At 43.1% G+C, this 15,770-nt stretch overlaps 1 protein-coding gene across 2 annotated transcripts in view; it reads left to right on the top strand.

Annotated features, from left to right (window-relative positions):
• The window catches only part of CCDC88C (coiled-coil domain containing 88C), a 153,825-nt gene that overhangs the window by 5,872 nt on the left and 132,183 nt on the right, over positions 1–15,770 (top strand). For both annotated transcript variants that reach the window (XM_048485200.1, XM_048485201.1), the window contains one exon: positions 15,275–15,383. In XM_048485200.1, the coding sequence (XP_048341157.1) occupies positions 15,275–15,383 (109 nt within the window). The remainder of the gene's footprint in view (positions 1–15,274; positions 15,384–15,770) is intronic.

Below are 15,770 nucleotides of genomic sequence, written 5' to 3'. Positions count from 1 at the left end.
GTCTTTAGGATTCCACTAGACTCTGGTTTATTTTTGTGGAAATAGGTCATCAAAATGGAAAAGAGCTGAAAGCATATGTGTTAAATTGTCTGACTACATTTATATGTTTTTCCCCCTTACTAGTCTTAAGTCTGTCATTTTACTGTTCATTAGTGGAATGAAAATCTCATAGTCACATGGTTTCATACCTGAATGATATCTTGAGGGATGGGCTTAGATTTTATGGTTACCCGTAATTCAGCTGATGTTCAGGTGCAGCGTAATTGTGTGCTCAGCTGTGATATGAGGAAAGCAATATAATTTTTATTGACTTACTGGTATGGTTTCAGTTTGGGCACATATCTTTCCAATTCATTCTTCTTCACCCTCCCTTCCCTGTCTGTAAAGTGGAAATAACATCAGTGCACCTCACAGGACTGTTTTGAGGGTAATATCTGTGGAAACATTGTTGACAGTAAAAAAGACCTCAATCTGCAGTGTTTTCCCTGTTTCTTTTCTTTTCTTTTTTTTGTTCATCCACATAACAATACTGGGAGCACTTTTGGTTCCCATTTTGCAGAAATGGATGGGTAGAAAGATCCTAATGATTAAAGGACTCCCCTTGACAGGGTCTTCAATTATATAGGGCTGTTGGTGTCCAGCAAGTTTTAAGTTCATACTTTCTCACCTTGAAAGATAATAATTGAATTGCACAGCATGTATAAATCTAGGATGTTGTGGGTTTTCTGGGTTGTATGGCCGTATTCCAGTAGTATTTTCTCCTGACGTTTCACCTGCAGAAAACCCACAACATCCTAGTGAGTCTGGCCATGAAATCCTTCAACAGTGTATGTATAAATCTTTGCAAGTTTGTAATCTTTGCTCAATACATTTTCATGATATGATTTTTGTATGTTACAGCTGTAGCCTAGTAGTCAGATTACTTGATTACTTTTCCCCATCCAAAGGGGGAAGGGAATCCCCTTCGGGGAGTGGTGCACCAGCTGTATTGGCAGATTTGCCCTCCCCAAAGCACTTACTCCGGCAGAGGGGTAATCCTGTCAGCATGCAGTGGTGGCCATCCCCTCCCCAACACTGTAACATTGCTCTTAACAATGTGCCCCACCAGCATAGTGGGGGTGGGGCCAGGGGAGGAGCCAATGTTCACTTCCTCTTGGCCTTGGGGGAGGGGTATGCCAGCAGGCTGCAGTCCACACTTAAGCCAGCCTTTTGGCTGGCATAAGTGTAGTGCGGCCCATTGGGGCTTCTCAGTTGTGTGGAGGCTTTTTGTCCTTCCCATACTGCTGGGAGGCCTCTTTGGTGGCCTGTGGATGGGGCTACACGTGGGTTGGATTGAGATGTTTCTGAACTGCATAGTTGTTTGTAGTTCTTCTGACTGTAAAAAAGATGAAAGCTAATGGTAAAAAAAACATGGTGCAGTGGTTAGTGTCAAACTAAAGAATTGGGTTTTCATTCCTACTTTGCCAGGAGGCTTTCTGCGTGACAGGCTGTTTTTACTGTCTCAGCCTGATTTGCTGCATGGGGTTGTTGGGAGGATAAAATGGAGGAGGGGGGTGAATAATGTGTGCTGCCCTGGGTACCTTGAAGGAACATTGGGATAAAATGTACTGAATGGTGAGGTAACTAATCCATTTGAAAGGGAATTATAGAGCAGGTAGAAGGAGGAGGAGGAGTTTGGATTTATACCCCACTTTTCTCCTGTAAGGAGACTCAAGGTGGTTTACAAACTCCTTTCCCTTCTGCTCCCCACAACAGATACCTTGTGAGGTAGGTGGGGTTGAGAGAGTTCTGAAGAATTGTGACTAGCCCAAGGTTACCCAGCAGAAATGTAGGAGTGCGGAAACATTTCTGGTTCACCAGATAAGCCTCTGCGACTCAGGTGGAGGAGTGGGGAATCAAACCTGGTTCTCCAGATTAGAATCCACCTGCTCTTAACCACTATACCACGCTGGTACTTACTGTATTGTCTTGCGTAGGTTTCTGATACTATATTAACTGAAACCTAGTATCTCAGACTTTTCCTAAAATAATAGCAAATTTTACGTTTGTTTGTTTGTTTGTTTTTAAAAACAATGCTAGCAGCATTTCTTCCCCCCTACTGATGTAAGGAACATGTTTGAATATGTTGGTCTCTTACAGTCAGTTTAGAAAGCTATTTTCATCTCGTTGAACTGACCTGCTAGAATCACGTTTCCTGTTCAAGAACTATTTTTGTCCAGTACCCTTTTGGTAGCTTGACAAAGAAGAAGAAAAGAAGAGTTTGGATTTTTGTCCTTGCCCTTCACCCCTCACAACAAGCACCCTGTGAGGTAGGTGGGGCTGAGAGAGCTCCGAAAATCTGTGACTAGCCCAAGGTCACCCAGCTGGCATGTGTGGGAGTGCACAGGCTAATCTGAATTCCCCAGATAAGCCTCCACAACTCAAGCAGCAGAGCTGGGAATCAAACCCGGTTCCTCCAGATTAGAATGCACCTGCTCTTAACCACTACGCCACTGCTGCTCCCCAAAGGCAGGGCAGATAGTCTTATGAGTTGGGGTGCTGTGTGGTTTTCGGGCTGTATGTTTTATGGGCTGTGAAATGTAGTTAGGTATGAATCATAAGAGCCAGGTATTAGTTTCTTTATAAACAAGGCAGAATATAGATTGCTCAGCTGGGCTAATAGTACTGAGCTTGCCCATCTGGTGATGGAAAATGCGTTCAACTCACAGATGACTTATAGTGACCTTGTAAGATTTTCCGTTCAAGGGACGTTGAGAGGTGTTTTGCCGTTGCCTGCCTCTGTGAACCCTGGACTTTGATGATGGTCTTCCATCCAAGTACTAACAAGGCCTGACCCTGCTTAGCTTCCAGGATCTGATGAGATCAGGCTAGCCTGGGCCATCCAGGGTCAGGGCAAGCTAATCATTTATTTTTCATTGTAAATGGTTATGTTCTCAGCTTTGATGCTGTAGGTGGGTATAGCTCACGGGGGTTGTTGGTCATGATATGCACATATGTTTGAGCTTGCTTAGGGGAGAGGATGTATGTATGTGTGTATGAATGCTGAAATGGGATTTATCAAGTAAATAAGTCTTCTGAATGCAAAGTGAATTCAGAACTGGAATATAGCACCAGTCACACACACACACACACACACACTAATCAGTATAATTATAATTAAGATTGATTAGTGTATCTTGCCTATCCTTGTCCCAAAAATAAAACTGAGAGACTGTGTAACGTCATGGTTAGTGTGTTGGACTAGAATCTAGCATATGTGGAATATTTATTGGTCCAGGTAAATGACTTTATAGTAGCTTTTAAGTTGACTTGTTTTGAGTGTGATTCTTGCAACCCACATTAATATATTTGAAGCCATGTTGATGTATTTTAATAAGCCAGTACAAAATGATGATTGGAATTAGCAGTTCCTTTTGCATACATTTCCATCCTTTTCCCACAGTGCATACCCTGATTGCTAAGATTGATTAATTGGGTTCTGTCTCTCTGAGAATCATATGGGTCTGCTTTACTCAGTAGTGGAGTCCATGGATAATTTCTGTCATCCCCATGCAACTTCATAGCATGTGCTTACAGTCCCATTCCATCCAAACCAGCTCTTTAATCATAGAAGAAAATAGAAATGTTTATTTGTGAGACAGAAGTCCCGTGGCACCTTAAGGACTAACAGCATTTATTTCAATATGAGATTTCGTGAGTCAGATATCATTTCTTCAGATGTGTAGAAAGGAAATCATTTGGTCAATACTTACCCTGTTTCCACGAAAATAAGACCTACCCTGAAAATAAGTCCTAGCATGATTTTTTTTTTGGGGGGGGGGGTGTTGGAGGATGCTTGAAATATAAGCCCTACTCCAAAAATAAGCCCTAGTTACAGATTCCCCAGCGCAATTGATCTGGTCATGTGGGGGGTGCAAAATCATGGGGAAATATAAGACATCCCCTGAAAATAATCCCTAACACATCTTTTGGAGCAAAAATTATTATACGACCCTCTCTTATTTTCAGGGAAACACGGTATAGAGAAAAATAAAGAAGTATGGGGGGTGAGGAGAATGATCTGAGGTAGAGATTTGGTGTGAATTTTTGAAATGACTCAGATATAGACCCTGATACAAGGCTTAAAGTCCTGCCTTGGTAAAGTATACTTTTTTAAAAATTATTTATTTATTTATTTATTTATTTATTTATTTATTTCCATGCGTGGCCCTGCTAACTGGCCCATAAGACCAAAGCTCACTAATGAATCTCCTATGTCAGCATTTTCTTCACCCTCAGTTGGCAATTCACACCCGTGCTATAAAAACAAAAACTCTTCTGAAGGCCCACATGTAGTTTGGTAAACACGGTTCTCAAATTACTGGTGACCACTTTCCTTTTTATGCCTTGGAATTTCAAAGGAACAGTGGGAGGTCTTGAAAAAATGCAGTCTCTGAGACAGTTTGGAATAGTGGTGTCTGTTCTCTTAAACAATTTTATTATCATAAGATAAGTAGCATCCCAACAGTAGTTGTGTATGGCATCATGCTTAAAGTATTGGATTAGGACTAGGACCGTGGTGGCGAACCTTTGGCACTCCAGATGTTATGGACTACAATTCCCATCATTCTGGCAGGGACTGATGGGAATTGTAGTCCATAATATCTGGAGTGCCAAAGGTTCGCCACCACTGGACTAGGAGGACACAGGACCAAATCATGTTTGAATTACATTGGGTGGACAATGAGGTAAATGAAATGTATAGTCAGTGCAGACCCTCGTCCCCCCAAAGTTGAGGGGAACTATATCAGTTTAAGCCTCCTTTTAAAACAAATCCACCATTTCAGTTTCACATTTGGCCATGAAGGTAACTATTGTCATCTTGGCTAGTAAATTTCTGTCAGCCTAACTTACCTCACAGCGCTGTTGTGAGAAGAGGATCATAAATGCCACCTTGGAGGAAGAACAGAATAAAAATGTCCATAGTAATATAGAGCATTTGAGTTTGGAAAAGTCATTCTCCTGTTCACCCCAATCTATTTACTAATCAGAAAAACCAAAAGAGAATGCTATTTCACTTACTATGTAATTTATCCCCAATTGTTTGTCATTATGAGAATGGCCCACTGGCTCGGTTGGCTTTAAGAAGAAGCCCTTAAAATCTTTGGAATTCTCTTCTCCATTGCTACATACCCTGGTACTTTTCTCTTTGGTTTCAGCTACCGGGCTAAGACCTTCCTTAAACTTTCTTCTCTGTGGATGCTCTGGTTTTGATAGTGTTTCTGGCTTAGCGGTTATTTGATGGCATGCTGCTCTAAAGACTTTTTTTAAATTTTTTTATATATGTAAGTTTTTATTAAGTATTTTTATTGGATGTGACCTTAGAGGTTTACAGCTGAGGCTGGGTGAGGAAAAAAAGTTAAATAAAGTTCATCCAACTTCTTGGAGGATTAGCCATATTTAAAAAGTGTGTTCAGATACAGAACGTCTTTCCTACAGTGTCTGCCATTCCATCACTCTCCATTACAGACATCGGTGAGAGTGGTCAGTGTCGTAGAAGGATTTTTGATCTGAGCCAGTAAGGCTATCCGTATATAGTGCTTTTCCAAGAATCCTTGGGCACATATTCATCCAATTAAGACTGAGCAGAAGAACAGCTGGCAGCCTGGTGCTTGTAAGACAATCTACTGTTCTTCCCGTGTTTCTGTCAGTATCTGTATTTAATATTTTATAAACAGCCTCTCAGGTGTCAAGCTTGGAAAGGTGTGCTGACGGTTTTTACAACTTTGTCCTCCTCGCTTCATATGCTGGCCCTATTGGGGAAAAAAAGACATGATTGGTTAAATTCTTCACATTTTAATGTACTGTCAAAGGCTTTCAGGGCCGGATTCAACTGGTTGTGGTGGGTTTTCCAGGCTTTGTGGCTGTGGTCTGGTAGATCTTGTTCCTAATGTTTCACCTTCATCTGTGGCTGGCACCTATATCACAGAGAGAAGTCTGTTATGCACTGTAGACTGTTCTTTCCATTTTGTTTAGATGTTTGGGCCCTATTTTTCCTCTTCTGTGGGGATCCAAAGCAACTCACATCATTTTCCTTTCCTTCATTTTGTCCTCACAGCAGTCCTGCAGGGTAGACTAAAGTTGGATGTTTGTGATTAGCCTAGACCTCAATGACAGAGTGGGAATTGGAACCCCAGTTGCCCAGATTCAACTACTACGGCTCCACTGAGACAGTTAATACACAATAGATGCTGGTGAAAGCTCATGAGATGATATGAAACATTCACAGCCATTCTGAGGTTCCTTTCATATGGACTCTGTAACCTACTTTGCTTCTGAAAGCAAATTTATCTTTTTAGGGTTTTACACCATTCCAAGGAAACACTGCTCCAAACAAACAAAACAAATTGGGCTATAATGGGTTTAAGAAAACCTGGATTAAAAATTTGTTAATCCAGGTTTTCTAAAACCCATTATAGCCCAATTTGTTTTGTTTGTTTGGGTTGTGTTTGTCAATCCAGTGTGTGAAACCTGAAAAAAATTACCTTCAGAAGCTAATGTGGAAGGGAGCTCAGTTTTGCCAACAAATGTTATCTATACAGTGGGGATGAATTTTTTAAAATCATCCCCCTTTTCTGGCTTATTTGCTCCCTTACTTGCCTTTGTTTTTCATATAACATATGGCCCAATTTCTGCTGTTTCATATAACTTCTAATGTATCTGCCACATGGTAAAAACAAAATGGAAAAGACAATGTTATATCTTGGAACTGTTGGCTACTTTTAATGTAATTTTGTTTCTGATGTGGTAGAACATGGTTTGAAACTGTCCCCTCGGGAGTGCTGGAGTTCCTTGGACCTTAACAAAAACCTTTCTTCATCTGAATAACGGTCACTGAAACACGCTTGGTCTTTCTGCATTGTGCAGTTACAGAAGTGAACTGGATTTGTTCTGGCCAAACTGTCTGTTCATTTGATAGTGTAAACCAGGGTAGCCAGGGATCCTGCTTGGGTTATGCAATTAAATATCCCCCATAATCTGCTGTATTCCTTGGCAGACTTTCAGGGGTTCCTTGGCACTTGAGTTTTATTATTCTTAGGTTTTATCTTTCTTCCAAGTGCCTTTGAACTGTGCCCTGGGTAGGTGGGGCAAGGGTTCCCTGACGTAGACAGCTTGAAAATTATCCTAACAGAAGAGTATGCACACCTGCTTGAAAGTTTATCTAAGTCTGTGTAGGGATTGGTGCGATAAAAGCTATTATCTGACCTATTCAGTATTTCTATTAACTTGATATTTTTAGCACAAAGGCTAACATGAAGTGATTTCCCAACACGTTCCTCCCAGAACATTTCAATGATATGATTGTGTGTCTTAGAAAATCAGCCATCGGAAGTAGTTATTCTTTCGTTGATGTACTACAACAGCAGGTTCCAGACATCCTAAACCAGGACTCGCTCGCTCACTCGCTCGCTCGCTCACTCAAAACCCTGGGCTAATGGGAGCTGGTTCTGCAAACTGGATGGTGTAATTTTTTAGTGTGCAAGCAGTCGCATTTCCTTCAACAATATTTCACCAAGTTTAGGCTGTTCATCTTAGCTTAATAATTATGTGCTGATTATTATTAGCATTAGCTAATAATGAAGTCACAACTGACATATTGCAACCCCAGGACCCACAGGGTATTCAGGGCAGGAAAGGAAAAGAGGTGGTTTGCCATTAGCTGCCTCGGTGTAGCAACCCTGGACTTCCTTGGCAGTCTCCCATCCAAGCACTAACCAGGGCCAACCATGCTTAGTTCCAAACTCTGATGAGCTCTGTCTGCCCATCTTTGCTGACACAACCCGAAAAGGTAAACTTGATATGCTTCTAAAATTGAAAGTTTTTTTTTACTAGGATCATATACTTCTGCTTGAATAGTTTATTTCTCCACTGATGAGCACATTCCCCCACTACTTTCTGCCTGTGCAGATCACTGTGTTCAACTTGAGTAGGTGATGCATGGCGTCATAGGAACACACTCTACAATGGAGGACCACACTTTATAAGTTGGAGGAAAATCCTTGCCACGGATTTGGGACAGGTTCCAGTGATTCCTTTTTCATTAACGAAGAAGTCTCCTTTCCATTATGTAGATCAGGAGTCTGCAACCTGCGTAGATCCATTACGTAGATCAGGGGTCTGCAACCTGCGGCTCTCCAATTGGCCATGCTGGCAGGGGCTGATGGGAGTTGTACTCCATGAACATCTGGAGAGCAGCAGGTTGCAGATCCCTGACATAGATGAAAGTACTTTTTGTATCCATTTCTTAAAAAAACGGTCCAAATATTTGAATATTGTCATAGAATATACTATAATCTACAGAGTATGTGGCTGGATGTTAAATCTGCTAGAGGCTGTGCTCCCATGGACTTGTGAGTTCAGTTTCTATTTTGTATTTCAGGGTATTGGGTAGTAGACAGCCAAAAGGTAAGAAGGTTCTGTATTGTCCAGGGCGTTGTTGTTGTTGTCTATAGAGCTTCTGAAGAAGGCAAAACTTCCTCAGGTATAGTTTTGTCCCATCAAAATGTTGTAGGGAGTGATGTTTATTTAAAATATTTTTGTACCTCGCCTTTCTCATTATGGACCCAGAACCCAAAGTGGGTGACAATAAATGAAATACAAAAATATTAATGTATTTAAATGCATAGTTAAAAGCTAGTAATTTTAAAATAACTATAATAGACAGAATTTCCTTCTGGTTGGGCCAAGGAACAGAATATGGAAGCTGTGTTTTAGTAAATCTTTGGTCTGTCAAGATCAGAACTGTCTGCTCCGGCTTGCAGTAACTCTCTAAGTTGTCTTGTTAGGGATGCTAGACCACCAGAGTTTTACCATAGAGTTTTTGAGGATGTTGTCCCATGCATTTATGTTACATTTGGGTTTATGCAAATGTGATGTCACGTGTCACAGTGTCCTTTAATTGCCCCTCCAATTTGCTACCCTTCTTCATCTTCCTCTGCTCTCCCTCATGCATACACATCCATTCACCCCTGCTTTTGTTCATCTCTGGGACTGGTGAGGCAAGACTTATGGGAGCCAAAGAGTCTCAGCTTGCTCTCTTCAGTGTTCTCCTGCTGCATATGATGTTGACATGGGTTTCTGGGGATGTTCCCATTCACTAGTTGGATGAATGGTTGAAGGATACAGAAGTGTGTGGCTTTTTTCATTTGATCGCTCTAGTTGCCTCCCACTGCAGTCTCTCACGTTTCCTGGTTGCAGAGTCACCTAGAGGAAGTAGAGCCCTCCTGCCTGAGAGAGTGCCAGAAGCCCTTGTGGCTTGAAGGGGCCCCTTGGATCATCTCTTATTTTATGATGGAAGTAGCAGATGGCCAGGTACCTCTGGGGGTGGGCTCTCTGTTGGGCAATAGTGTCAGCAGAGGCCCCACCAAGCTGACCCCTGACACTGCCCAGCATTCTGAGAGGAATATAGCCACCTTCCTAATAGAACATGGCAATTCCAGCATTCCTAAGCAGTTCCACAAAACTAGCACTTGGGAAAATGCTTTGTTTTGCCCTGTGCTATAAACTAGCTCTGTCTTTGTTCATTGTTCATTTGCTTCTTGCAGCCTCCAAGCATCCTAACAACTCTATACAAGCAAAGCATTTAGGAGGGCGGGACAGCTAAATTCCATCTGTATTTGACCACCAGAAACAGACTGCCGTTAGAGGTTCTGCTTGTAATATTGGGCCTTCAGTGGGGGCAGGCTCTGTACCCTCTCGTTCATCCAGGGATCTTAAAAAAGCTTAGCAAATCAGTCTACCTTAATTACTAACAAGGACATAGGTTAGGGGGGTGTTCTTGGGTTCAAACCCTCCCATTACATGTCCGAAGCTCTGCCTCCCGTTTGTGTTTTTTGTATTTTTAAGTGTTTTTTTTTTCGGTTTTTGGCCTGCAGGGTATGCAGTTTTTAGGCTAGCAGCACCAAAATTTCAGGGTTTTTTAGGGAGGAGGCTCTCCTGATGATACCACCCAGGTTTGGTGAAGTTTGGTTCAGGGGGTCCAAAGTTATGGACTCCCAAAGGGGGTGCCCCCATCCCCCAATTGTTTTTAATGGGAGCTAATAGAAGATGAGGGCTACACCTTTGAGGATCCATAACTTTGGACCCCCTGAACCAAATCTCACCAAACCTGGGTGGTATCACCAGGAGAGTCTCCTAAAGATACCCTGAAAGTTTGATGCTGCTATCTTAACAATTGCACCCCTGACAGCAGGCACCCCCCCAAGTTTCCCCAGATTCTCCTTTTAAATCCACCCCCTTCGGCATGGTTTTAAAGGGAGAATCTGAGGTCCCCAGCTTAAACATTGAAAGTGATGCTGTTTCAGGGTGGGGGATAATCCACCCCAAAACAGCATCACTTTCAATGTTGTTTTAACTGGGGACCCCAGAGTCTCCCTTTAAGGTGGATTTAAAAGGAGAATCTGGGGTCCCTAGTTTAAACAAAATTGAAAGTGATGCTTTTTGGGGGTGAATTCCAGCATCACAGTGGCCGCCCATGCAGGGGGGGGGACTCAGATTTTGCACTGGGCTCCATTTTGCCTAGCTATGCCTCTTCCTGGAGGGGAAGACAGAAGGGACTGCCGGCTGCCAGCTGAAAGCCCAGCTGGTGGGGGGGGGGCAGGGGAGTCTGCTGTCCCTGGCCTCGGAGAGCTGCTTTTATAAGTACTGAGGCTGGGAGCGGGGCGTGGGAAGGCATGGCCACTCACCAGTGGTGGGTGGGAGTGTGGCCTGGCCTGGCCGCCGAACCCCTCTCCCTAAAAAATCTATACCTACGTCACTGGTTACTAACCTTCTTCCCACACAGACCTGTGATTGGTCTGTGGTGGTTTGATGACTTGATGCCTTTCTGGGTGTTGCAAGTATATAACTTACATTGGAACCTCATGTATATATCAAGACAATTCCTATTCCAATTTAGTAGGACTGAAGGATAGAATCCAAGATGGAGCTGTGCAGTCAGGCCCAAGTGAACCACACACAGAATTTGCTAGCTCAAGCTTAGTCTGATCTTGTCAGATCTCAGAAGCTGAGGAGAGTCAGCTCTATTTACTACTTGAATGGCAGACCACTAAGGAGGTCCAGGATTGCTACACAGAGGCAGGCAATGGCAATCCAAGTGTGTTCCTCTCTTCCCTTGAAAACTCTACAAGGTCACCATAAAGGCATGGTGGACTTTTCCTAGCAAGGTTGAGAAAGAGTGGGTTTTTCAGGAACCTAGGGAGGTTCATCAGGAAGGCTTTGAACTCATGCACCACAAGATGAAGGAGATGGCCCAACCAGGGAATTCACTGAAGGAGAGCAAACAGCAGACATCCCCCTGGGTAAGCTGGGTCAAATGTAGCTGAAGATGCTAGGCTTTAGGTGTCTATGTATCCATGCCCAAAGATTGGACAATAAGAAGGAAGAACTTGATCTTCTAATGCAGACAGAGAGAAATGATTTCGTAGACATTACAGAGATTTGGTGGGATCATTCCCATGACTAAAATGTAGCAGAGGATGGCTATGAGTTGTTCGAGAAAAACAGAGTTGAAGAGGATGGGGAGTGTAGGAGGAGAAGGCTTCCTTGCCAGGAAATACTGGAGGAGGTGGGTGACAGTCCACTGGATGGGAATAAGAGAAGGAAAAACAACAGTATTGTGCTGGAGTCTGCTACAGACTGCTTGACCGGGGTGAAGAGCGGGATGCTGCTGCCCTTTTTGAGCAGCTTGACAGTATATCCAAGCAACAGGACCTTGTAGTTATGGGTGACTTGAACTTCCCTCATGCGTGCCAGGTGAAAAACTCTGCGAAGGATGCAGAGTCAAGCAACTTCCTGACCTGCCTTGCCAACACATTCCTTTTTCAAATAGAGGAGGAAGCTATGGGGGGTTCCTCTCAACTTAATATTAACCAAAAGACGAGAGTTGGTAGATGGGATGAAAGTGGTGGGGCCACTCGGCCACTTAGGGAGGTTGTGAGCTCCCCCTCACTGGCAGTCTTCAAGTTGTGACTGGATGAACCCTTTTCTGACTGATCCTGTATTGAGCAGGGGGTTGGACTAGATGGCTGATATGACCCCTTCCAAATCTATGATTCAAAGCAGATTGCAAGTTGATAGCAAAAACAAACCTCAATGGTAGTCTTTAAATCAGTGGCCCTACTCCCATCCCAACCAAATCTTTTATTGTTCAGTTGGACTCATAATAACTGAGCTCATGTGGGTAAAAGATGGCCAATAGAAGGAGGTTTAGCATCCCCTGCCCACAAACCTCTTTGGAATGTTATATAGATCCATAATCTTGTCTTAATTACATAGATATTTAACCATATTTGTTGAATAAGTAACACATTTAAGTTATATGGCATTTTAAATGACTTCCTCAACTCCACCGTTCAATGTTACTGGGGCGCAAGTCTTCATTTGAAGACGTGGGTTTGTTGCTGTCATGTATAATTTAAGACTTCCTTGCTGGGTTGGGCAGGCTTGCATATAAATTAGTGTCCATGCGGGGAAACAGTGTGCTGCTCTTTGGGGCATTGTTGTACGAGGAAAGAGAAGCAGCCCATCCACCTGTGGAAAATCTGTCATCCACCCACCACTCGCCAGGAAATTGTGGAGGCGAACAGCACCTCTTTTTCATTCTGACTGGTAGGTTGTGCTTGGTTTGGGAGAAGCAGTGTCAAATTTGGGGAAAGGTCCTGTACTGACCCTAATGAATGGCTTTTCTGTCATCGTCCCCCAGTCCAATTTGACTACTGTGTGGAAGGGCCATAGACTGATCTGAATTAGAGGGGGAGTACAGAATTTACATATACTCTAAATCTTTACTTTGTTGTTTCAAAGGTACTTCTTATCCTTTGTTACATTGCTACTTTAATAAGCAGCAGGTCTGATGACCTTGAATCCACATTCCTTCAGGGTGGCAATCTTTTCCCCAATAGCCTTGAGTGAGCCTTGAATTACTTGCGATGAGTATTTGTTTGCAACTATGCCCCTTTCTTGGTAGCAAAAATATCTACAACAAAACAAGAAATGCAGATCTCTCTCCAGTATTCCAGCACTATCCATATATATATCACTATACACTGTAAACATACCAAACAGCACAAAAATACTAAACAAAATAAAAGTAGCTAAGCGGGATGCCATATTCAGATCATTTTTTCTTTTTCATAATGAATAAACAGAACTTTGCTACCCGTTTAGTAATATTCTACTTTGCTTCTCTTACAGCCCTATATCCAAAAGGGGTGTGTGCACGAATCTACCCGAGGCAGTCATACCAGCAGATTGACTCCACTGGCTTGAAGCTACCGCAGCCCTCCCTGGTGCTGAGACTCCTGCCGCCGCCGCAGGTGTAGCAAGGGCAGGTTGGGGGCATGGCCAGGGGAGGAGCCGACATTATTCGGCTTCCTCTCAGCCAGTTGTCACCTTACGTCAGCAGTCAGGGCCTCAGAGTTAAGCTACCAAAAAGGTGGCTTAAGTCTATTGAGCCCCATGGGGGCTCTTTAGCGGTGGTGAGGGGTTTTTTTTGCTTCCCAAGCCTCCCCACACCACCAGGAAGCCTCTATGGGTGTGGTGGTTGCAGTGCCACAGCCAGCCGCCTGGCCTCTTAGATGAGGCTGCCCATCTTTAGAATTGTAACTATGATAGGATCTCTTTTTCTGTTGTAGAATGCCAGCGTGTTGTAGTGGTTAAGAGCAGGTAGACTCTAATCTGGAGAACTAGTTTTGATTCCGCACTTCTCCACATAAGCAATGGAGTCTTATGTGGTAACCAAATTTGTTTCCTGCTGGGTGACCTTGGGCTGGTCACAGTTCTTCAGAACGTTCTCAGCTCCACCTACCTCACCAGCTGTCTGTGGTGGTGAGAGGAAGGGAAAGGGGTTTGTAAGCCCCTTTGAATCTCCTTACAGAAGAGAAAGTGGAAGTATAAATCCAAATGCTCCTTCTTCTCTATACTAACTTCTATTAATGAAAAATAAAAGAAAGATTTGAGCAGTTCAAGAAAAGAGAGAGCCTCAAACTGCTTGTGATGAGTGTATGTTGCAACTGCATCCCTTTCTGGAGTTTGCACACTTAACGAACAATGTTAGGAGTCTCAAAAAACCTGTAGTCTAAGGAATGTTGGGGGAGGGGGGTATGAATCCTTGTACCTCAGCCTTGGTTCGTGCCACCAGCCCCTTTTTGGTACCCAAACAGCCAGAAGCCAAGGGTCAAGTTTCCAATCTTCCTGGAATCAATGTCAAGAAAGCCACCCCTGCATGATAGGCTACTTGCAGCATGAGTTTCACAAAAGAATTAACTTGTTAGGTATGGCCACTTAAGCCTCTTGAAGACAAAACATCACAGAATATAAAGTTATTAAAATTATGCAAGAATATTTCATTAAGAGCAATAAGCAGCGAGGATTTTTAAAAAATAAATGCTAAACTGCAAAGGACTAACTACACAGTGAATAGCATTGGTTCAAAATACCAAATGTTATCGTTTCAGCTGAAATCCTCCAGCATTCAAAAGGACATCCTTTCTCCACATCGGTATGTTAAGACAGCCTATCTGAACAGCAAGAAATCACATGATCTAACAGATGTGTCAAGGAGCAATGGTGAAGGCACCAAAAGAGCACACAACTAGGATGGAAATCCTAAACTTTATGGCCAGGGGTCTGAGTTGCCTGGGACCCAATGACCAGTCAGATTTGTGACTGGTGATGTCAGTTAATCACGTAACCCTGTTACTAGCCAAGTGACCCAGCATGTCAGAGTGAGTTAAAAAGGTTGGATTTATCTGCAGGCTCCCATTTCTCACAGATGACAAGGCTCATAAAATCATTGGCTAATTAATTGGCTTCACTGTTCTCGACCTTGGAGACCTAAAAGGGAGTTAGGGTAGAAGCTCCCTCTCCAGCACCCCAGTTCCTATCTAGGTTGCTAAAAGGTCATAGCTTTGCTAAATCAAGCAACAGCTCAGTTATTTTCCACACTTAAATTTTTCTGTTGTAGGCCTGAAGCCTGAGCCAGTGTTTGAAGGAACAAGAAACTGCACGGAGGGACTGGAGGAAGGCTTCAGACTTCCTCTGTGGGGAGATGGGATAGGAGTAGGATCCATCTCACTGTGAATACAGGCCTACTGTAACCTGTAGTAGGGATTTACAGTGGATGGGGGAATGGAGGTCAGGACTTGCTGAATGGCAGCAATGATAAGAGTCAAGTGGTGGTTGTGAAAATCTTTTGATTCCTACTCTTTCTAAATCCTTGGTCTTATTTTCTTAGAGATCCACGGCCAACAAACCAACGCGTCAACAAGCATGTCAACAATGACGTCAATCTCCGGATTCAAAACCTCACCATCTTGGTCCGAAACATCAAGACCTATTATCAGGTATGTTTTCTCTACCTTTGTAGCACAGATGCTGGGAAACTAGCAGCACACAGCTACAGTGAGAGATCACCACAGGAAAAGAAAAAGGAAATTGTGTTTGATGTATAAATTTTTTCAGTTAGCATGCAAGTCCTCGCAACGAATCAGCTATATGTATGTGTTTAAGGTGAGAATGTCTTGATAGTGTCAAGTGGATTGTGTAAACTGCCTTGATAGTAGATAACCATGGTAATAAGTACAGTGAAGAGGCTAAAGTCGGCTCCCTTCATGCTGTAGGTCTCTGTGTGCAAAACTGTTGCTAGCAACAATGTTGACACGTCGGTCTTCCAGAAGAATGTGATATTCCAGTTACACCCTCCTTGCATTGATCAATAAATCATGAGTTAT

The sequence above is a fragment of the Sphaerodactylus townsendi genome, linkage group LG02, assembly GCF_021028975.2.
Source record: "Sphaerodactylus townsendi isolate TG3544 linkage group LG02, MPM_Stown_v2.3, whole genome shotgun sequence".
In the NCBI taxonomy this organism is placed as follows: Eukaryota; Metazoa; Chordata; class Lepidosauria; order Squamata; family Sphaerodactylidae; genus Sphaerodactylus; species Sphaerodactylus townsendi.
This window is presented reverse-complemented; position numbering and strand designations above follow the sequence as displayed.